This window comes from Leucopleurus acutus (genome assembly GCF_964270905.1).
Source record: "Leucopleurus acutus genome assembly, chromosome: 3".
In the NCBI taxonomy this organism is placed as follows: domain Eukaryota; kingdom Metazoa; phylum Chordata; class Mammalia; order Artiodactyla; family Delphinidae; genus Leucopleurus; species Leucopleurus acutus.
In genome coordinates, this window is record NC_139145.1 from 28434050 (window position 1) to 28453439 (window position 19390).

General features: G+C 53.1%; 2 protein-coding genes across 2 annotated transcripts in view; one reads left to right on the top strand and one right to left on the bottom strand.

The window, feature by feature from the left end:
• Positions 1 to 19390, bottom strand: part of ERGIC1 (endoplasmic reticulum-golgi intermediate compartment 1) — a 105412-nt gene that overhangs the window by 78406 nt on the left and 7616 nt on the right. The window lies entirely within an intron of this gene.
• LOC309959876 (serine-threonine kinase receptor-associated protein-like) lies at positions 13750 to 15218 on the top strand (the record flags this gene model as incomplete). The annotated part of the gene is given in 3 exon segments (XM_082836423.1): positions 13750 to 13825; positions 14178 to 14481; positions 14483 to 15218. Coding segments are annotated over 3 exon segments (1116 nt in total).

The following is a 19390-nucleotide window of genomic DNA, read 5'->3' on the forward strand; positions in this document are numbered from 1 at the left end:
GCTGAGTGATCAGGGCAGGACCTCTGAGCAGAGACCTGAGGGGAGGGAAGGAGCTGACCATGCCAAGAGCCCGGGAAGGGCATCCAAGCAGTGGGGGCAACATGGGAGCATGGTCAACTTGGTCAAGGAGCAGCCATGCCCACATGGCTGGAGCACAGGGAGCGGAGAAGGCCCAGGATGAGGTCAGCGACACTGGGGGAGGACGCATCACGCAGGGCCCTACAGGCCAGGGAAAGGACTCCAGATTACTCTCCGCAGTGGATTTGCAGCAGTGTGCTGAGCGCCCAGGAGGGCGGACTGCGTTTCACCCAGAGTGACCCCGGCGGTCAGCGACAGAGCCAGGCTCCGGCCGCGGCTGGCCTGGCCTCCGTCTGCCCCAGCCAGGCCCTTCCTCCTCCACACAGCACTGGCCCCGGCCCTCAGGCAGGGCTTCAAACACTGTGGAACTCAGGGTCTGGCTCTGGAATATGTTTTTGTGCTCACTGAGACACACGGGCGCGGCCAACGCCCTGGCTCCTTCCTCACACGAGATCACTCTGGGTCTCCTGCTTGGGGAGGACCTGAGCCCCGGCCCATCCCCCTGCCCCGACCGGGGGACCCACACTCGGCACCAGCTCCCACTCAGGCTGTCCTCGATTCTGCCACGCGAGCCTCGGAGCAGTCTGTTTCTCTCGCAGTTCTGTGATGTGCACGCTCTGTTCCCACTGCTTTATCTAGCAAGTTCACGGTCACGCAGCTTGGCGCAGTTAAGGGCCCACACTGAGAAGCCAGGGAGCCTGGGTTCAAATCCCGCGTCTGCCACTAGCCAGGTGACCCTGGGCAAGTTAGCTCCCGATATGTGTTATGTTATTCATAATAACAGAGCCTATACCCACCTCACAGAGGTGGTCCCGAGGATTAAGTCAGTTAATAGATGCAAGAAGGCAGCGCAGGTGCCCTGAGAACGCTGCCTCAGGGTTAGCTATTCCTGTCATCAGCATCAAGGCCCTGGCAGGTCGGCCCACCTCCCGCATTGGAGTACCAAGCCCGCTGCCTCGCGTAGCCGCGAGCTCCCTGAGGACGGGGACAAGTCTGCTTCACCTGTCCCTCCCCTCCCTGGCACGCAGGGGCCTGGTCCTGAATAAATGCTGTTTGTTGAAAGAATGAATAAGTAATGGACAAACACGTAGGAGAATGGGATGGGTAAACGTGTGTCAAAAGTTAAGATTAAAAGCTTGTAATTACCCAGGACAAATACTTTCCACAAGCACCTCTGGCTGAGCCGGGGGAATAAGACAAGGCCTGTAGGCACAGCACCACTGAAAGGCAAGAAACACCACAGGAAAAAAAGCCACAGAGATAACCCGGCCGACAAATAGTCAAGAACCCCAAAGAAATGACTTTGGAGTGAGGGGAACCTGGCCCCCAAATCCCAGAACCACCGCCTACTGGCCGTGCTGTGGTCTTCACGAGGCCACTGTGTCCAGCTGCCTGTCCTGCTCAAGGACACCTGACAGAGGCGGAGGGCGAGGGCTGGAATCTCGCCCGCACTCAGCTGGAGGAGGTACGAGGGCTACACTGGGCTCACAGGGGCCCCACCCGAGGGGCTTTTAACGTGATTCCCCACAGAGGTGGGCAGAGAGGTGACCAGCAGCCCCTGGAGACCTGCATCAGCGCCCTGAGCCTCTGTTCCGACCTGCAAAGCTCAGCTCGCACTCAGAGCCCAGCTGCGCCTCACCTCCGTGACACTTGTTAACTTCCACGCTTTTTATGCCCAGTGCCTAAAACAATGCCTGGCACACAGGAGGAGCTCAGTGCATCTGCTGAACGCACGATTGAATGAACGGGCTAAGGTACCACCCCATCCTTTCCCTACAGGCGGCCTGATGGATGCGGTGGGCTCAGACACTGGTAGCAGGACCATTAACCCTAGTCAACTCTTACACCCCTCAGTCTGGAAGAAAACAGAAAGGGGGAGACAGGGCGAGGCTAACTTCGGGCTGGAATGCAGCCCTTTTCAGTCAGCTGGGAATAGCGATAAGGAGGTGGCCATGGGAACCATGGGAATTGGGAGGGGGGGAGGGACGGGCCCCATTCACACAGTGCATGGAGGTTAAGGTTATGGCCCTGGCGGAATGCGGGCTGGGTGTGGGGCTGGGTCTGGAAGCAAAGTTCCTGAATGACTGGCTAGCCAAGCCGGGGCCTTGGTTCCCTCTTGGGAACCTGTACAGCCAAGAGCAGTGTTTCATCAAAACAGGAAAAATCATAGAGGAAAAATGCTCATGTAAGGGGACGGGTATTTACAGGGAACAGCCCTGCCTCGACCCAAAGCCTGAAAGGGGCATGCAGGGCAGCAGAACCACCCCAGGTAAGGCCACCCGCTGCCCACCCAGGTCTGGGGGATCCCGGGAAGCTGCGAAGGGGAGCCTGGGCTAGGTAGGTGGCAGAAGGCAACGTGAGCCTCGAAAGTCACAGCCTCAGAGAGGCTTCTGGCCCCAGGCTCTCTCTGGCCACAGAACCTCCTGACCTGGTATTACCCGTCCAAAGCGCTTCAGCAAGACGGATGTGCTCTCCCTGCTGTTACCTACAGGACAGGGAAGTGGGGACTCTGGCCCCAAACACCTGGCAGACAGCAGCCTCAGGATCTTGGGCAGATCCCTCACCAACACTCAACCCTGTTTTCTTTCTTTGGACAACAGGACACTCCCACCCTTGTCCGTAGGGCGCTGGGAAGGTCAGCTGAGAGTATGAACTTGGATCTGCTGGGTACACATTAGGTTTTTTCTGGGTTCCTCTGAGCAGCCTACATCACCATCATCATGATCACATGACAGGCAGTGATTCGGCAAAGGCTCCTGGGCCCCACCCCAAGCTCCCAGGACATAGGATCCCGCCATCTGTGACTTTCTTCTGTACCAACACAAGGATTCTTGTCCTGCTAAGTGCAAGCCATGAGTCGCTCCTCTAGTGTGTGAGTAAAGGACCCGGGGTGTGCAGTAGTGCGTCATCACCCTCACCTGCACACTGAAGGAGGTTCTTAACTGCTCTGCTCTTCCCCTTCAGTCCAGAGTGGACTCTTCATGAAGATCTGCTTAAAACGCTTCAAGGGCCAAAGGCTTCTTAGGATAAAGGTCATCTTCCTAATCGTGCCCTGTGAGTCCCTCACGGCCTGGCCCAGCTGAGTCCTCCAGCCTGGGCTCTCCCCGGCTCTGTCCTGCAGCCACTTCCACATGGACAATGCTACCTCCCTACCTCAGGGCCTTTGCCCATGCTGTTCCCTCCACCTGGGCCTCCCTCCCTAATGAACCCCAAGTACCTTTCAGACAGCCACTGAAACATCATTGCCGTGAGGTTTCCCTTGACCTCTAGAAGAATCCCCTGTGTTTTCCCCTCACAGACCTCATATCAACTGATAAGTACAAATTTAATGGGATGTTTGATTTAATCGCTGAAAATGAAGACTCTGCGACAGGAGGAGCTATATGCCTCTCGTTCACCACTGGTCCCCCCAGGTGCCTAGCACAACGAACAGCATAAATATTTGTACATAATGAGTGAGTAAATGGATGAATGAATGAATGACTGAACAAACAGCCCAGGGAATGAAAAGTGAAAAGGGAAGTAAAGCAAAGAGCAGGTGGAGAGACGCAGATTCTACTACCCACACTCTAGGAGCTACAGAGGAAGGTGGAAGACAAGAACGTGGGGAGGGAACTGAGTCATACATGAGGGCTGCCTGGGGTCCTGGGGGTTGGTGACCAGGTGGCCATGATGGAGTACTTGCTGACAATGGAGTACCACAGACACTATTTCATCTTGCCTCACACAGTGCCTGGGCGGGGGTGGGGGGTGGGGGTACTAGCCCATTGTTGCAGATGACAAAACTGAGACCCAAGGGGATGAAGGACCTGCCTAGGATCCCACAGCTGGGAGGGGGTGGGGTCAGGGCTGTGACTGCTCATTGCCACACACCATTGTCCAGACTCTAGTCTAGTTCTAGACTCAAGGGGGAAAGTCTCTTATGCCAGGCATCCCTGCAAGAAAGTGACACAAATTTATAAGCATCTCCCTGAAACTGCTGGAGCAGAGATGCGTATGCTTTTAGCAGGTAAGGATGGTAAGAAGGAATGAACGGGACTGTCCAGGCCATCAGCTGAGAACTTAGCCCAGCCAAGTCCAATGCCAAGCGTCTCACCTGCATCAGTCCAGTTAATCCCCAGAACGGCCCTAGCAAGCAGGCACTACCATTAGGACCATTTTACGGATGAGGAAACTGAAGCTGAAAGAAGTTCCTGTTATTCCTAATCTAAGATGCTTAACACAGCAGATATTCTCTTTAGTGTGTTCTTCTAGTGAACTTCAACATACATCAACCTGTTCCTCAGCTCCACTAGTGGCCTTGGGAGCCCAATGTTATGTTCCAAAATGCTTTTAAATTCCCCACCTGTGGGGTTTTCAGGGGCCCCAACCCTTGGCTACAATTCCCACGGCAGCCCATCTGTCTACAATGCGCTTTAGGCATTTCATATGCATGGATTCAGCCTCAGGTTGGCATCCACGGTCTGACAGTCTTGTCTTCAGTCTCCTTGAGGGTGTGAATAAGGACCAGTCACCCCATCAGGGAGAACACTCCCCCACTGTCTTGGGAAACATACTGACCCAAGCCAAGGGGCTTTTAGTTCCCCTTTGTCCATGCCCCAGGGGGTTTTTACATTCACTTGATCCCCTTCTCCTTCCTAAGCACCGTCCCTGCTCACGAACCTGCTATGGCTCCCCACTGCCTGATGCGGCACATGCAGACCCCAGGCCAGGCTCCTCTGGGTGGTCTACAAACCAGGCCTACCTCACCTGCCCGTTGTATCCCCTGCCCTTTCCCACATGGCTATCCCTTCCTCCCAATCTCATCAGGCTGCAGAACCCCTCGGGTAGAATGCCATCCCTTCCCCTGATCCCAACCCGACTCCTCTCGAGTGTCCCTCCTCCAGGAAGCCGCCTCCCACACATACACTCCCTGTTTGCGCACATCCCGCCTTTTGCCTTTTTTTCTACTCAGGTGCCGTTGCCTACGTGGCATTGACTCTTCTCCGGCCTGTATGAACTGACCTCACCTTTCTAAGAGGATTCTTCGCTTCCTGAGAGGGAGACTCAAGTCCACCCGCCTGGACTTGGCATTCCAGCCTCGCCACGGCTTCTCCAGCCCGGCTGCTAACCCAGCCTCACTCTCAGCTCAGCTTCTCACTGAGAAGACATGCTGCCCACCCCCTGGGGACACGGGGACAGGGGAGGGGGGAGGGGGGTCACTGATAAGGCACCTGTCTTTTCTCTGGCCTCAAGTGTTGTCAAGTTCCCTCCTGCCAACAGGCCACGAACTAAGTCGCCGGCCCACTGTCCTTTTTGTAAATTGAAAAGGATATGACTTGCAATTTAATAAGTGACATTTGATTAGTTGAAGGTCAACATTTCTAAAACATCAAGTCCATGTGGAAAATGTGAATCAAAGAGGCCTCTTGGCAGAAAGACTGGACACCAAAAGAGCCAGCGGCTGCTGGCCTGGTCCCCGCTGGACTGCACCCAGGCCCATCTCTGCAGCGCAGATTTGCAGGCTGCCCACGGCACAAACAGAACCCAGCTCCCCACTCAAACTTGTCCCCACTGTGCTGAGGGTCAAGGGCACACTCTTCACAGTGCCCCCGATGCATTCTCCAGCCAGTTCGCCAAGGGCTGACAATTCACTCCTGCCTCTGCCTTTGGATGGGCCTGGACCCCTTGCCCTGGCACCTGCCCAGCTCTGCTCATCACAAGGCCTCGAGGTGGCACTAGGGGAGGTCCTCTCAGAACTCCGCACCAAGGTAGATCAGAATATCCCCAAAGATCCCTGGACATTCTTGCTCAGATAACTCTTGATGGTTTAACTGTCTTCCCTGTTGGAATGGAAGCTCCTTGAGAGTGGGTACCATGTCCGTGGGGTTCAGCTCCACACACCAGCACCAGCACAGCGCGTGGCACACAGTAGGTGCTCAACGGATAAGTTACATGAATGAATGGGCAAATGAGCAAGGAGGGCGCTGGATGGACTGAGACCATCTCAGCAGACACACTTTAGGGAGAACTTCTGGCGCAGCCTAGACACCAGTGGAGAAGTGAGGGGGAACGGAAGAGGCCGTGTTGCCCGGATCAAGCCCAGGAGTGGGAGGCAGGTGGGTGTGCTTCCTCTCTCACCCCCGCGGCCCTCCTGGAAGGTAGCGTGACCGTCCCTACCCGGAGGTGTTTCCTGGTGTCCTGAGAAAGGCCACGCGGGGGAGGTGGCGGTGGGGTGCGGTGACCTCTAACACCCCACCCCACTGCTGCCCCCACCCGAGGCAGCCACCTCCACACCTGCCCCGCCCCTGTGGGAGTTCCAAAGTCCAGCCTGCCCCCTCAGTCACTTCACCTCTAAAATGGGGGCAGAGCAACCCTGATCCCAGCATCCTAAGACTCCTACCTCAAAGGAGGTGAGAAGACACTGCTGTAAATTACTCACAGGTATCTTTTTGGTTTCTTAAAATTGCTTTTGTAACAAATCCCACGTGGAACAATAGCAACAAATCAATACTCCCCAAATCCTGAGAATGTCACACTGACCGACCAACCTACCGCCTATGGCATTTTCACAACCGTCCTCTGAGGTGGGCACTACTTACTCTCCCCATCTCACAGCTGAGGAAGGGAAGCCCACGGAAGTACATGGTTTGGCTGACTGAGCAAACAGCAGGGCCAGAGCACGAAACTGGAGTCCCTACTTGGGTTCCCCCCTCTCCTGATCATTACAACTCCCCAGAGAGGTTGCTTAAAAATACAGAGGCCGGGGTTTCCCTGGTGGCACAGTGGTTAAGAGTCTGCCTGCCAGTGCAGGGGACAGGGGTTCGAGTCCTGGCCCGGGAAGATCCCACATGCCGCGGAGCAACTAAGCCCATGTACCACAACTACTGAAGAGCCCGCAAGCCGCAATTACTGATCCCGCGAGCCACAACTACTGAGCCCGCATGCCACAACTACCGAAGCCTACGTGCCCAGAGCCCGTGCTCCGCAACAACAGAAGCCACGCAATGAGAAGCCCGCGCACCGCACCAAAGAGTAGCCCCCGCTCGCCGCAGCCAGAGAAAGCTGCGCACAGCAACAAAGAACCCAAGCAGCCAAAAATACATAAATTAAATAAATAAACTTATTTTAAAAAAAATACAGAGGCCGGGGCCCTGATTCCCCATATCACGATCTCTCGGTGGGGCCGTGGGAATCATCTGAACAAGCAAATTGCCCCCAGCCAGCTGGGCAGACTGTGACTCCCTGGGCCTCAATTTTCCCATCTGTGAAAGGGGTGGCTCCTCCCCCAAAGAGCCGCTGTGGGTGATCAAGGGAGGGAAATGCTGGGTACGTGTGCTAAAAACAGCAAAGAGGTATCAAGCAGAAGGTCCCACTGAGGAAGACGCTCTACTTTGGGTAGCCTGACCAGCCCTTCCACTTCCGGAGCCCTTGGGGCTAGAAAGGGACTCTAAAGGCCAGCATGCACCGCCGTGGCGGCTGCAGCTGTGACTCTTCTAGCTGCTTCCACCTGGGTTGTAGCAGACTCAGGAGTGGCTCACACGTCATGGAGACAGCTGGGCCCAGGGCACATTCCTACCCATTGTGTCTTCTGTGCAATATCTTTCAGGCAACAACAGCACATGGCCAACCAGTTCAGCCTGTGGGAGGGTGGACATCATGTCCGCATCCCACGTCTCCACACTAGGGAGTGACACCAGCTGACAAACAGGTGGTTCTCCCCAGGGGTCCGCACCCTTGGTCAAGTCCACGTGCCCTCTCTCCTCCGGGCTGTTACCACCAGCATGCTCAGGCAGTTGTAACACCACCACCCTGCGGCAGGGTCAGAGGCCCAAGTGGTGGCCTGTATCAAGGTTCAAGCACAGAAACACCCGTGCCAACTAAATCATCATCACAGCCACACGTACTGGTCACTTGCCACGGTGGGTGCCGTGCTGAGCCATTTAGCCGAGTTATCTCTTTGAAGTTCTACTGTCCCCCAGGAGGAGGGTACCGTCACCATCCCCGCTGATGACGTGGGTAAAGTGCTAGCAAATCAACTCTGCAAGTAGTAGGGCTGCGGTTCAACTCCAGGGAGACTGCTCATTCACTGTTCAACACGTTTTTCAGTGTGCCATCACTGTCCTAGGCCCCGGGGACCCCACCGTGACAAAGGCAGAGCAAGGCACTGACAGCCTGGTGGGAGACTCAGAGGTCAAGCTCTCAACCCTGGTCTCCACTGTCTCCCAAAGGCTCTTTCCAAAGGGAGACCTCCCTGACTGGCTCCCTGGTGTCCACTGTTGGCATGAGGCCTGTAGGAGGTGGACTGGGTTAGATGACACTGGTCTGCAGGAAGCAGGTCCTGCCAGCTGACCCACCCACACATGGCACCTGGGCAGGCTGCGCCAGTGTTCTGAAAGATGAAAAGCCATTTCTGAGTCACTATTCCTTCCTTGTGGGGTGGTCTTAAGAGAATCTTCAATCATTAGGCTCAAAGTGGAGGCATGAGAAAGACAATACTGCCCCCTCCCCTCAACGGTAACAATACACCCGATTCTGATTCTCTGCCAGTTTCCTTCTGGCCAGTGAAGCCTGGGAGCCCCACTCTTCTAGAGGCACTGGAAATCCAGATTTTTACGTGAAATCTCCGAATTGGAAATGCTGGCATTTAACTTTAAATTTATTTTTAGATGTGAAGACCAAATCATCACCTCTGTGATTGGGCAGAATTTGACCCCCAATGCTGCCAGTTTAAACTCTCTGTTTTAGATCAAGTATGACAGGAAGTTTCATAAATGGGGGAAGAAAGTAGAGGCGTCGTGTCACTGAATTAGGACCTACGGTGAGCCAGTAGCTGTGGGAGGTGCTCTCGACTCCAAGAAGTAATCCTGTGAGGTCAGGGTTTATGTCCCCATAAGGTAGGCTCAGAGAGGTGAAGTGAGCTGCCCAAGGACACACAGTGAGGGGGGCAGAAGCACCAGGACTGGGACCCAGATGTGCCAGGCTTCCAAGCCCGGCTATCCCAGGTCTGCCTGGGACCTCACAACAATGGCTCTAGAACAAGCTAAGTCCCGGGCAGCTGACTCTTCATGTTCCAGTGAGGGTGAGGCAGGCAGAGGTCCAAGTTGGGTGACACGTCTGTGTGGCCCCACCGTGAGGGGCCTGACCCGGGGAGGGACGGGTGGGGACGGGGCAGGGAGGAGGCGGGTGAGTGAACCCTCTCATTCCTCCTTTGACTCAGGGTTAACTCAGCTCTGACAAACCACCTGGCTTTGAGAGCGCCCCAGTTTCGAAGCTCGGCCAACCAAAGCCAAGTCGGGGAAAACTGGGCAGGACAGAGAGTGGAACCGGCCCTGCCACCTGGCCTGCAGGGTGAATCTGGGCGGGGCTCCCAGCTCCAAAGGGCAGGGGCTGGCTCCACCCATCTCCATGCCCTCCCAGCTCCCGTGTTTACAGAGTCTGATCAGCCCGGAACCTGAACACATACCAGCCTTCTCATCTGTAAAATGGGGTAAGTAAAAGCCCTCGCTTCCTGGGTTTGTTGTGACAACTGAATAAAATGATAGATTTACAGTGCGTAGCACTGTGCCTGATGCCCAGGAGATGCTCAGTAAGTGTTTACTCCTATCACCACCCTCTCCAACTGTCCAGCATCTGTGGCTTCTCACGTCCCTCCTTCCAGAAACATCCGACTGCAGAGAATGGGTCAGGGCTAGTTCTCTGTACCAAGAACAGAGGGCTCAAAACCCACAGCCATGTCATCAGGAACAATCTGAGGACCTAACGTTCACCAGGAGGCAAACACTTCCGCGGGAAACTAGAAAAAGTCTGAGATCCAAGTGCAGAAAAGCTGCGCTCCTGTGGCCCCTCTGAACGTCAGTGTTCTCATCTGCAGAGAAAACGATCATCCCCAGACCACACTCATCTTCCAAGAGCTTTCTAAACTCTTAAGCCCCATGTGACGCTTTTATGACAATCATTATTAAGTTAATTAAGATTTGTGGTACCCAATCCCAGAGCTACACTTAAGTCATAATGGGGAACCCCTCTTCAGGGTTTCCCAGCTTACCTGTCCCTAAGAATCACTGAGGACACTTTGAAAGATGCAGACTCCCAGGCCCATCTGGACCGGACTTGAGGGTGGGGGGCAGGACAGGACCCAGGTGATTAGGGAAACCTGCCAGTTCTAGAGAGAACAGGATTACTCAACTGAAACTGAAAACTGGGCACCTTGAATCTCCACAGTCAGGTGATCTAACAGAAAAGTATCATTTTCTGGGGGTTGGACAGTCTTGACTTCGGGGGCTGGCTGTTACTTTGATGGCTGTGTGACTCTGGGCCAAGCCCTCAACCTCTCTGAGCCTGGTTTCTCAAAATGAGAACAATTAGGCCTAGGCCCCTGGCTGGGGTGAGTGTGGAATATCAGGTGTCTGCTCCCTCCCAGCTTCCCCACCTCAGATTCTGGGGGCTAAAGTACCATTTCCAGCAAGCGGAGCTAGCAGGGGTGAGGGGAGCCTGGTAGCCTCCCATCAGGACAGGCAGCTGGCCACCCATTCCCACTTTGGGCAGGGCCTGAGTAATGCCAGATTTCCCAATTCCTCAGGACACATTCGGTAGGGAACATTTCCCATTCCCACTGTTAGAGAAATAAATCTTTTCTGATGCACTTATACTCTTAGAAGAAAACTAGAAACATTTTTCCAAACACAAAGAGATGTGGCAACAAAGCATCCAATCCCAGCAGATCTGGACCACTCTGCCAGGTCTCCGGGGTCTCATCTTGTCTGAGTTCTGAGCTGTGGGAGGTGTGAGGTTGGTGGAGCACGGGCCCCACAGTCCGCAGATTTAGATCTGATTTAGATCTGATTCTCTCCTTCCTTCATTTAATAAATATTTTCTGAGCACCCGCTGTGTGCAGACCCTGGGCTCAGTACCAGGATCCAGGGATGAGCAGAGATTTGGTCCCTGCTCTCAAGAGCTTAGACTCCATGGAGACAGACAGATATCAGGTGACAAATGGCACACACAGATCACTGCAATTTTGCTAAGTGATCTGAAGGACATGTCCAGGTGCGATAAAAAGATACACACAGGGAAGGGATGGGGGAGGGGGTGACCCAAATTAGATAAAGTACGCTGTCTGGGAAGATCTTTTTGGAGGAAGGGCACTAGTTGGCCAAGCTAATCCAGCGAGCTCCTTCTCCGCAAACTCGTTATCACCTGTCTCCTCTTCCTTCCTCCTCGGCACTCACCAATCTGGACACTAACCATCTGTGCAATTATTTGTTCACTGTCATCCTGCCCACCTTCCCCACTACTCTGGAAATGCTACGACAGCAAAGACAATGTCAGTCTTGTTGTCCCTGGAATCCTCCCCAGTTAACCTTTGAGTGAGTGCATGAACGGATGAATGAATGAACCCTGCTTCCCTGGGACTTGATCTCTTCATCCCCACAAATGGGAGTAACAATACCTTTGGCCATGTTGCTGGGAGATGCGGGGCACACTGCCTGTATTCAATGAGTGGGGCTTGGCGCTGGCATAACTTGGAATGAGTGGGACATTGTGGGAAGGGATTTAGGAGCGGGAGAGGAAGCCGGACTCCTCTACCCTGTGAGCAAACCGCTCGTGGAGTCCACCTGATTCAGGACTGCAAAACAACGTCAGAAAGACGGGCCAGGACATACAGGGAGCCCTCCCCTTAACAGCAGGCAGGTAAGTAGTTCCCCAGGGAGAGGATCCACTGATGCAGTCCCCACACAAATCTTGTGTCACCCACTGGGCCAGTGAGTGGGTGACAAGTACCCAAGCATGCCCAGGGTCCGCTTCTGATTTCCTGGCTCCTTGAAGCAGGCCTGGGAGACAGGCATGCCTGTGCCAGCAGTCACGTGTACCAGGCAGGTGATGGGTGAGAGGGGCAGAGAGATGAGAGAGCAGCATGAATACACATGACCCCTGCCCACGTGGTCTAACCTACGGCAGTAAGCCTTCCCCGATCAAAGATGGCAGCCAGGGACAGTGGAAAGGCCATGAGTCCTGCAGGGGAGCCAGGGGTCATGCCCTGCTATGGGCCTCAGTTTCCCATTCCCCTTGGTTAAGTGACACCATTAATTCCCCTCATAGATCAAGGTGGAAACTATAAAGTCCTGAGTGCCACGAGGTGACAGGTGATTTCATCTACCTCTCTCTGCACCAAGTTTTGGATTTGCCTGTGCACAAATTGTGTGCTGACTGTCCCCTAAGCCAGCATTTCCCAAAGTGTGGCACCTATGCCACCGGTGTGACCTGGGTGATTTCAGGCCATGTGGGGACCTGGTGGTTAAATGGCTTCAGACTTCACAGTGAGAAGGCCATTCCCTGTTCAGCTCTCATTTGAGTGTTCCGAGAACCTCAAAGAGAACGTCTCGAGGTGGTGCTATCCGGCTGTCATCCTCTCGTTTCTCCAGCACTTGCTAACATCCCTTTTTTAACAGACCCAGCTACTGTAGCACGCACCAGCTAGCTAGGACGGAACAGGCTTGCAATTATTTGTATCTATTTGTGGCAGGTGATACTGCTTTTCCATTTTCAAAGATGTTATAAAGTTACCTTTTATAAACAAACATGTTAAATTCAAAAACTGAGTAGTTTCCATGAAAGTTATTGAGTAAATAACACATGTTGTTTAAGAACACACCCCCAAATTAGGGCGATGGTACCAGAATGGTGGGAGATTGAATATACTGACTGCAGTTACCACCTCTGCCAGTGACACATGTATCAAGGCCCGTCCTTTCTTCTTCCTCCTGGGTCGACGGCCCAATCAGATCTCCTGACCCTCCCTGGAGTTGGGTGAGGCCAGTTCCCCGGGTCAAGGCAGAAGTGATAGCACCACATCCAGACCCTCCACGGCCTCCCTTTCTCTCCCCGCACGGCCGGGCCTCAGAAAGAATCCAACATCCTCTTGAGGAAGAACCACAAGACGGAGGGCAGGGTACCTGCGAGGGGCATAGCATCCCCACCACGTTGGGAATGAACTTCCGTTGCATTAAATCACTGAGATTTTCAGGTTGTTTATAGGAATTAGCTGACTTAGGCTAATACGAAGGGGCCATCTCTAGTCCAGCTTCTATATACCAGCCTGACATCCTGGTGCTTTTCTCTGTAAAGAATAATAACTGAGCACCTAACAGATGCCAGGCATAATCTGAAGGGCTTTACAGAGATGAGCTCAATTAGTCCTCATGACGGCGCTGGGAACCAGGCACTACTGAGTAGTGGGCTTATTATCTTTCAGTGAGGCGACTGAAACCCAGAGGGCATCTTGCCCAAAGTCACACATTTGGGAAGTGGTGAAGCCGAGACTTGAACCCAGGACTGTTGGAGATGCACAAAGCCGTTACTTTGCCACAGTGCGACGCAGCCTCTGCTGAGCACATCACCCAGGAACTGCTGTGTCCTGACTATGTGCCAGTCCCTGGGCTGGGTCCTGCAGGAGACGGCACAAGTGACACTGCCATGGCCTGGAGCCCGGCAAGCCAGGCGGGAAGGGAGCAAGGGAGCCGCATGGCACAGAGCCGGATGGAGACAGGAGAGCGCAGTCAGGGAGGGCTTCGGGAAAATCTCAGCGCATCACCACTCCCCAAGAACAGGGAGGGCTCACACAGGTGGATAAGGCTTAAGGCTGGCCCAGGAGGGTGGGTGCGATCTCAGCCTGCAGAGACGAGTAGAGAGATGCGTCTCATCCGAGCCAACAGCCACCTCCTGAATCCACGGGAATTAGCCGGGGCCAGGCCTACCACCCTGTCTAGTAAGGGGACTAAAAGGCCGTGGGATGAGTCTTTAACACGCTTCCCTGGATGGTGCGGGTCACGGCTGTCAGTTCTCCGGTTCTCCCCCTCCCCGCCTTTCCCTCCCTTGACAGCAGTGGATCGGTTGTCTGTTGCAGACTCCCTGACCCATCCCTAACCCCTTTCTGACCTCGGGGCCACCGGACTGGCCTTTTCGCGTTTCCGGCCCAACCCCAGAGTCAGGGCAGGAGGCGGGGTGGGGGGGGCACCTCGAGGAGTCGGTGCCAAGAGGAGAGAAAAGACCAGACCACCTCCGGCTTCCCTCCCCTCCCCCCGCCTGATCGCAAGGCTCGCAGCCGCCGTGGCAATGAGGCCACGCACCTGTGCGGGCCACACGTCACACGCAGCCTGTGGTGGATTTGGCCTTCAGTGGCATCACGCCTTACGGCTTTTGCCTAATCGGTGCTTGCAAAGATGATAAACCTATGCTACGCCAGGGAGACACAGGAGACTGGACTGGAACATTTTTGGGTCATGAGGGTGCTGTTTGGGATGTAACATTAAATAAGGACGCCACCACAGCAGCTACAGCAGCTGCAGATTTCACAGCCAAAGTGTGGGATGCTGTCTCAGGAGATGAATGGATGACCCTGGCTCATAAACACATTGTCAAGACTGGATTTTACGCAGGATACTAATTACTTGTTAACCGGGGGACAGGATAAACTGTTATGCATATATGACTTGAACAAACCTGAGGCAGAACCTAAGGAAATCAGTGGTCATACCTCTGGTATTAAAAAGACTCTATGGTGCAGCGAGGATAAACAGATCCTTTCAGCTGATGATAAAACTGTTCGCCTTTGGGATCATGCTACTATGACAGAAGTGAAATCTCTAAATTTTAATATGTCTGCTTGCAGTATGGAATACATTCCTGAGGGAGAGATCTTGGTAATAACTTATGGGCGATCTACTGCTTTTCACAGTGCAGTAAGTTTGGACCCAATTAAATCTTTTGAAGCTCCTGCAACCATCAATTCTGCATCTCTTCATCCTGAGAAAGAATTTCTTGTTGCAGGGGGTGAAGATTTTAAACTTTGTAAGTATGATTATAATAGTGGAGAAGAATTAGAATCCTACAAAGGACACTTGGGTCCCATTCACTGTGTGAGGTTTAGTCCTGACGGACAACTCGATGCTAGTGGTTCTGAAGACGGAACACTGAGACTATGGCAGACTGTGGTAGGAAAAACATACGGCCTTTGGAAATACGTGCTTCCTGAAGAAGACAGCGGTGAGCTGGCAAAGCCGAGGATCAGTTTTCCAGAGACCGTGGAAGAAGAGCTAGAAGAAATTGCTTCAGAGAATTCTGATGCCATCGATAGTGCAACTCCTGAAGTTAAGGCCTGAGCATCAGGCAGAGGTACACAACTTATGGACTAAAACCAACAGAGAAAAGCATCAGCCTCCAGAGTTACTCTCTGCTTAAGGTAAACATGAGCAGTAAACAATGAGGAATATGAATTAGCGCCAGTGCTGGAACTAACCAACTTGTAGCACGATGGTCTGTTGTCTTTTTAATGAATATGTGCAAACCAACACCCAATTTCTCTTATTACAGTTGGATTTCTTGTAGCTGTTTATGTTATTATGAGAGGGAAAATATACTGACCTATTTTTCTGACTTTTCCCTTAAAGCAGAAAGCCATTTTTTTTTTTTTTTTGCTTTAGTTATAAAGAAGAGGGGGAATACATGATAAAGTAACTGGTTTGATCTCTCATTGTACACTGCTTCCGAACATCTAATTGTTTTTAGTTGTCTAAAAATGCCTAAAAATAAAGCTTCCCTGGGCTGGATGAAGTACTCCTAGTTCTTTCAAGGCTACTCTTATGGCTCCTACAGCCCTCTCTATTGGCTCTTCTTTCAGAGGGCATGGGGCATAATGGAAAGATTGCAGCGTCGGGGGCCAGACCACTCCACACCCCGATACCTCCTACCCCCTCAGAAGTGATACGGGTGCCCAGTGCGGTGCGGCCTGCACCAGCGGAGCAGAAAGAGTCACTGCTAACGGTGAACACGTGAACCTGCACGAGGGATTCTAGACACTGGTGGTCCGCTTCCCTACAGGAGGGCCAGCTGACAGTGAAGATGGGCAGGAGAAGGACCGCTGATCAATAAGGAGTGATACGGGGGCAGCCTGGCAAATGCTGCCTGATCCAGCTGAAGGGCAGTGCCACCAGTGACGTCATGTGGATGCCAGGTACCCCTGACAGGATGTGCTGAGAAGGGCACTCCACCCACGACCCAGTCTAATCGCGAGAAAACATCAGACAAACCCAGAGTGCGGGACGTTCTACAGGACATTTGGACAGTGCTCTTCAAGACTGCCAAGGTCATGAAGAACAAGAAAGACTGAGGGCGGGAGGAACTGGGAGACGGGGATTCACACATATCCACTATTGATACTATGTATAAAATAGACAACCGATGGGAACATACTGTATAGCACAGGGAACTCTACCTAATGCACTGTGGTGACCTAAATGGGAAGGAAATCCAAAAGGGAGGGGATATACGTACATGTGTGCCTGATTCATTTTGCTATACAGTAGGAGCTAACACAGCACTGTAAAGCAACTATACTCCAATAAAAATTAACTTAAAAAATAAAATTTTAAAAAGAAAAAAAAAAAGACTGGGGACTTCCCTGGTGGCGCAGTGGTTAAGAATCTGCCTGCCAATGCAGGGGACACAGGTTCGATCGCTGGTCCGGGAAGATCCCACATGCCGCGGAGCAACTAAGCCCGTGCGCCACAACTACTGAGCCTGCGCTCTAGAGCCTGCGAGCCACAACTACTGGAGCCTGCGCTCCACAACAAGAGAAGCCACCGCAACGAGAAGCCCGCGCACCGCAAAGAAGAGTAGTCCCCGCTCGCCGCAACTAGAGAAAGCCCGCACGCAGCAACGAAGACCCAACGCAGACAAGAATTAAAAAATTAAAAAAAAAAAAAGACCGAGGAACTGTCCCCAACCAGAGCCTGGGGAGACGTGACCACTGAATGCAATGTTGGATCTTGGATTGGATCCTGGAGCAATAAAAGGACGTTAGTGGAACAAAACTTTTTAAATTTTATATTATTTTGAGACTTTGCTTCTTTGGGGCACACTGGTCACCCCATCTGGCTGTGAGAGCTCTCTACAGCCTGCGGGCTGGCAGTGCGCTGATCTTTTCAAGTTTCTTTCCCTACCCAATGCCCCGCTTTCTGGTGAGGTTTCAGTGAGGTCTGTTAGGTGCGCGTCCTGCAGCTTCATTGGCTTAAAATGTGCTCTCCTTTGGTGTGATTTCCTTGGGAGCCGATTGGGAGAAAGAAAAACCAACAGTGTAACTGTTTTGATACTGGAAATTGATGTGTCCTTTTGAAATAAAGACCCAGTCCCTCAAAAAAACAAAAAACAAAAAAACAGGACATTAGTGGAAAACAGGTGAAATCCAAAATAAAGTCTGGGGAACACGGGATTGGAGGTATCTGTACCATCTTTACAACTTTTCTGTAACTCTATTCCAAAATAAAAAAGTGTCTCTAATTTAAAAAAAAGAGAGACGCCAAATATCAGAACTAAAACATAAGTTCCGTGAGGTTGGGGGGACAGGAACTGTCTGTCTGGCTCAGTGCTATATCCCCAGCTTTGAGAACAGTGCCTGGCACACAGTAGGCCTTCAAGAAATATGCTCAACGAACAAATGACTCCACCACCCCAGCCTGTTCCTGGCCTGTTGACTGGGGCTCCAGAGACCAGCCAGAGAAAGGACAGGATGGCCAGCCCCACCTGCTCCCCACAGGAAGGGCTGCACCCCTCTCCCCACCTCCCCAGCAGGGGCTCAGCGGTAATCTTCTGCCCACAGATGTACGGTGTCACCTAGATACTGGAAATTGTCACCTAGGCCCAGCCCCCTTCTCAGGCAACCCAGAGCCCCCTTCCCAACCAAGGTTTCCATGGCAATAAACTGTAAACACAACTAAGTAGACAGCGGCTGACATCGGGGGTTTCCATGGAGTGCCCCTCCAAAATCGAGGTGATTATGCTCCCCTCTGGGACACGCAAGTGTGGTTAAGAAAACCAGCTCTGGCATCACAGAGTGTTCCACTTGCCTGTGGTTTGTGTGACCTTGGCCAAGTCCTGTCCCCTCTGTGTCCAGCATCCTCATCAAGTAAAGGGAATAACACCTGGTTCCTACGTGATGTGAGGATGAACTGAATCCAAGAAAGGCCTTCAGACTGGCCCTTGATAAATGGGCACTGTTGGGGGCACTGTGGTCACAGCACAGCCCTGGGAGGTCACCTGAGACACCCTGAGGGCTGAAGGCTTTAAGGGATCTGGAGAAGGGAGTGCCACTCGAACTGAGCTTTGGCCAGCCCCGGGACTGCTGAGGAGGAAAGACAGGTCCAGAGGCAGAGCTGGCAGTGCCACCCTAGCACCAACCAGAGGAGGGAAGCCATGGCTGCCAGGCCTGGAAGAATCGTGCCCCGAGGATGCCTCTGCCCAAACCTGGGGGTCCCTCGACTCCCCTGCCCCCGGCTCCGAGCCCAGACCCACCAGACCACCTCCCGAGAGTCCAGGGGCACCGCCCCAAGTCCTGTCCACCCAGCGAGTGTGTGCTCGTTCACTGGTACGTGTGGCCGCCAGCCACAGGCCATCATCAGCCCTCAGAAGGCTTTGGTTTGGCCCAGCATAACGTTCAACAGCAATAAAACTGGAAGCAGTTACTAATCATTTTCACACAATTTATCAGACTTTCATCATTTCCTAAAAAATTGGGTAATCTGTAGGGCAACAAGCCACAGACAGCTGCCCCTTCCCAAAGGAGCGTCACTCTCTGATGGGCCCAGCTGGCACACCCAACTGTCCCCAACCCCGTGATACCTGCCCAGGGCCTGGGGACATCTGGGTATGTGACCATTTGACCGTTTTCTCTCCCACCAGAGATTAATGCCTTGGGGTCTGGGGTCACCGTGTGGGTGCCACTTAGAGAGGGGAGCCCAGCTCTGGGCTGAATCGCCCCAGGTGTTCTCACGGGAGCGCATCACTGGTCCTGCAAACCCAAGGGGCCCCGGCTTTACCATGTCCACCCCCCAGATGCCCCTCTGCTCAGGTCTAGCAGAGCTCGGCGAGGAGCACGGGGACAATGCTGCCAAGGAAGGCCACGACGAGTGAAACGGCCCCACATTCCACACGAGCTCATCCCATCCTCAAAAAAATCCTGCAAGGGACGTATGAGCACCCCACTTTGCAGATGAGGAAAACGGAAGCTTACAGGTCAAGGCAGCCCTCGGAGGAATTTGCAGTGTAGAAGGACGTTCTGAAAGGGTGGCCCACGACCTAGCACTTTCCCCTGAAGATTGGCAGACACTTGCTCCACACCATGAAGGCACCCTTGGACTCAGCAAAACATCAAAACAAGTCAAATATCATCAGATTTCTTCCAAAGCAGTCAAGGGACATTCTAGTTAAATTCTACATGTCAGTGGCTCCTGATGTGACAGCAAGAGAGAAAATGATAGTGGAGACCTGGTGGACAGTC